Source organism: Lycium barbarum, chromosome 7, assembly GCF_019175385.1.
Source record: "Lycium barbarum isolate Lr01 chromosome 7, ASM1917538v2, whole genome shotgun sequence".
NCBI lineage: Eukaryota > Viridiplantae > Streptophyta > Magnoliopsida > Solanales > Solanaceae > Lycium > Lycium barbarum.
This window is the reverse complement of record NC_083343.1, coordinates 118,949,618-118,952,555: the sequence shown is the minus strand read 5'-3', so window position 1 is coordinate 118,952,555 and position 2,938 is coordinate 118,949,618. Positions and strand designations below refer to the sequence as shown.

At 34.3% G+C, this 2,938-nt stretch overlaps 1 protein-coding gene across 1 annotated transcript; it reads right to left on the bottom strand.

The window, feature by feature from the left end:
* Positions 1-370: 370 nt before the first annotated feature.
* LOC132602497 (basic blue protein-like) lies at positions 371-1,172 on the bottom strand. The gene is made up of 2 exons (XM_060315334.1): positions 912-1,172; positions 371-799 (listed from the first exon to the last, which is right to left on the bottom strand). Exons 1-2 carry the CDS (start codon positions 1,075-1,077, stop codon positions 597-599), a joined length of 369 nt encoding a protein of 122 aa, XP_060171317.1. The 5' UTR covers positions 1,078-1,172; the 3' UTR covers positions 371-596.
* Positions 1,173-2,938: the final 1,766 nt, after the last annotated feature.

The window sequence follows — 2,938 nt, the reverse complement described above, 5'->3', positions numbered from 1 at the left end:
ATAAAATCGGCAGGTCATTGCTCATATTTTTTTTGTTGTCAAAGATCAAAACTTTTTCTTTATTTATGTTCTCATATTTTATGTAAGTCAAGGTTCAAAAATATAGTCAATTAAATAAACTCCACATTAAGAATATCTTTTTCCAATGCCAATCAAATCCGGTACATAAGTTAATTTTCTGTAGTTCTATTGAAATTATTTGTGCGTATTTCTGAGCGATGAACTTCTCAATGGAAGCAAGAGTACTACGCACTACACGTTGCACATTTGCAGGAAGAATGAAGCGTTTGATATTTTGATCATTTCTCCTTCTTTTTTAACAAAAAAAAAAAAAAAAAAAAAAAAGACAATAATTCAAAGTAGCTAAAACTGAAAATGCAGAAAAAAGAAACTCTTCATTAAAGGACTTACAAAACAACAATAAGGCACTGATATACCAATCCTCTCATTGAGAGACATAATTATTTTCCAAACGAGACTAGCCTGCATTAAAAGCAGTTTATTCTTAACACATGCATGGTCCGTAACGATGAATGTTACAAACATTATTCATAAATCCTAATGATCATAACACATTCAGCTTCGAAGCTTGTTTCTCAAAGTACATTAATTTTGATCTTGAGACCGCTAAGGCAATCGGTGAAAAGAGAAGAAATGTAGTAGAAAACTCCAGGTTTGTCAAGAGTGATAATGGTATTCCCGCTGGTATCAATGCTCAATATATTGAGTGGAAGGCAAGTAGTAAAACCCACGAGGTCTACTCGAACCAAGTTGTGGAGTTTTGGGTCGTAGTTGAAAACTGTAAAAAAAAAAAAAAAATCATATTAGAAAAGCTGGCTAGTAATACTACTACAAATTGGATGAATCAAAATACTTTAATTCTATCTTATTTATGAGAATAGGAAACTCACCAAGAACGTCGCCAACCTTAAAGGTCTTTCCGTTAAGCCACAAACTAAGATCAACGTTTAGGTCCCAACCAGCTGGGCCGCCAATCACGTATTCAGTGGCCAGGCTAGGGGAAGCAAGGCCAAGAATGAGGAACAAGCACATCAATTTTGTTGCAAAATCTGCCATTTTCTTCTAGGGATGTATGTGAAGAAATTGAGTTGTGGAGTAGGGTTAAGACAAAATTGATGAAATGAGTTGTTTGCTGATGATTATTCTTGAACAGCAAGAGGCTTTATATAGATGTGGAAAATGCTCTGGTTGAACTAAATAATTTAATTAAGTGACTTTATGAGCAATTCATGCACGGGCTAACTCCATGTGCAGCAAGAAAATTGTCTACTATTTGCTAGTTTCAATTTTCAACTTGTAATCAATAGAAATATTTTTTATGAATAACAATTACAAAACCTTTCATTCACCGTATTTCTTGTGTTTGTCTCGCTTAACTCGATTGTAAATCTGCAATCTAGTAATCAGAAAAAAAGAAAGAATCTATTTGTGACCAATAATCTATAGTGGTGTAAAAGGGATCATTGCTTAAATCATTTCTATGGAGATCACATGATAGTTTAAATTACATGATTTGTGTAAATTGGTATATATTTCGTAGTTCTTTTTAATTTAAAAAGGAAAAAATCATATGGTTATTAACAATTGCTTCCATATACTTCTAACTTATTTTCGCCCTTCCACGTTTCTATAAAATTTAATTGAAGTATTTCAATATCATGAACCTAGACGATCCCACCACACTAAAATAATACTCCTATATAGTTCTTTGTCCTTTATATGAAGACATTGTTTGTTGTTTTCTTAGTCTCCTTAATTTTAGTACTCTACCGCAAAAAAGGAAAGTTTAAATTGCCTTTGGTATCGAGCCAAACTTCTCTTAGATTGCATCAACGTCAAAATAAGTCGGTCAAGTGAGCCGGGCCAACCCAAACCCGGCCCGGTAAACTCGGCCCACCATCGGCTCGACCCAGATCCACTAAGAGGTGTAAGGGGCTGGGCTAGGTGGGATTTATTAGGGGGCTGGGCCGGACAAGGTGGACAGCCCACCAGCCCGGCCCACCAGTAGCCCTGGTGACGGCCTACCGTGGCACCGGCCCGGCCTAGCCCACTTCAAAAATAAAAAAATAAAAAAGAGAGATAAGTACTACATTTATTACTAATAATAAGTATTTTAAAAACATTGTATCCCAATAAATTAGGAATCTCTTTTTACGGAGCACTTTAGTTTTCTTTAAAATTGTATTTTAAAGCTAGACAATCTTGCTTTCTCAACAAATATATCTTTGATACATTTTCAGTATATAGTATATATTAGATTGTGATAGTTTTATATAAAAGTAAAATTTCATTAGCATGTCATATATACTGTGAATACGTAGATTACATCAAATATAATACTCCCTCCGTTTCAATTTACGTGAACCTATTTCTTTATTAGTGTGTGATAAAAAGAATGACCATTTTCTATATTTGGAAACAATTTACCTTTATGCAATGATTTATAGCCACACAAAATATATGTGACTCATTGAATACCACAAGTTTGAAAGTCTTCTCTTCTTTCTTAAACTTCGTGTCCAGTCAAATAGACATATAAACATCTACATAAATAATTTAAAATAAAACTTAAAACTTAAAACTTAAATTGATAACATTGCAAATTCAAAACATACAAACTTGAACAGCAAAATATTACAAATCAAAAGTTCAAAACATACAAATTAAACGGCTAACATCGATGGACAAATTTAAAGAAGAGATAAACTTCAAAGTTCAATTTCGTGCCTTTTCACAAGTGTCTACGCAACACACCGATACCCCCCCTCCACCCCCACCCCCCTTAATAGGTTAATACCCGACGCTCCGGACTTGTGCAGATATATGTCACCACAATGTTGACATTTAACATGTTCCTCACTTAGTCGCTCAAAATGCATCCACACCGCACTTGAAGTTGATCTTCGAACTCGAGGAG

Bases quoted from the DNA above. Each gene is read 5' to 3' on its own strand.
- LOC132602497 (XM_060315334.1), bottom strand. From the start codon at position 1,077: ATGGCAGATTTTGCAACAAAATTGATGTGCTTGTTCCTCATTCTTGGC. The intron at 800-911 runs GTGAGTTTCCTA...TTTTTTTTACAG, and splicing joins TAAGGTTGGCGACGTTCTTG to TTTTCAACTACGACCCAAAA.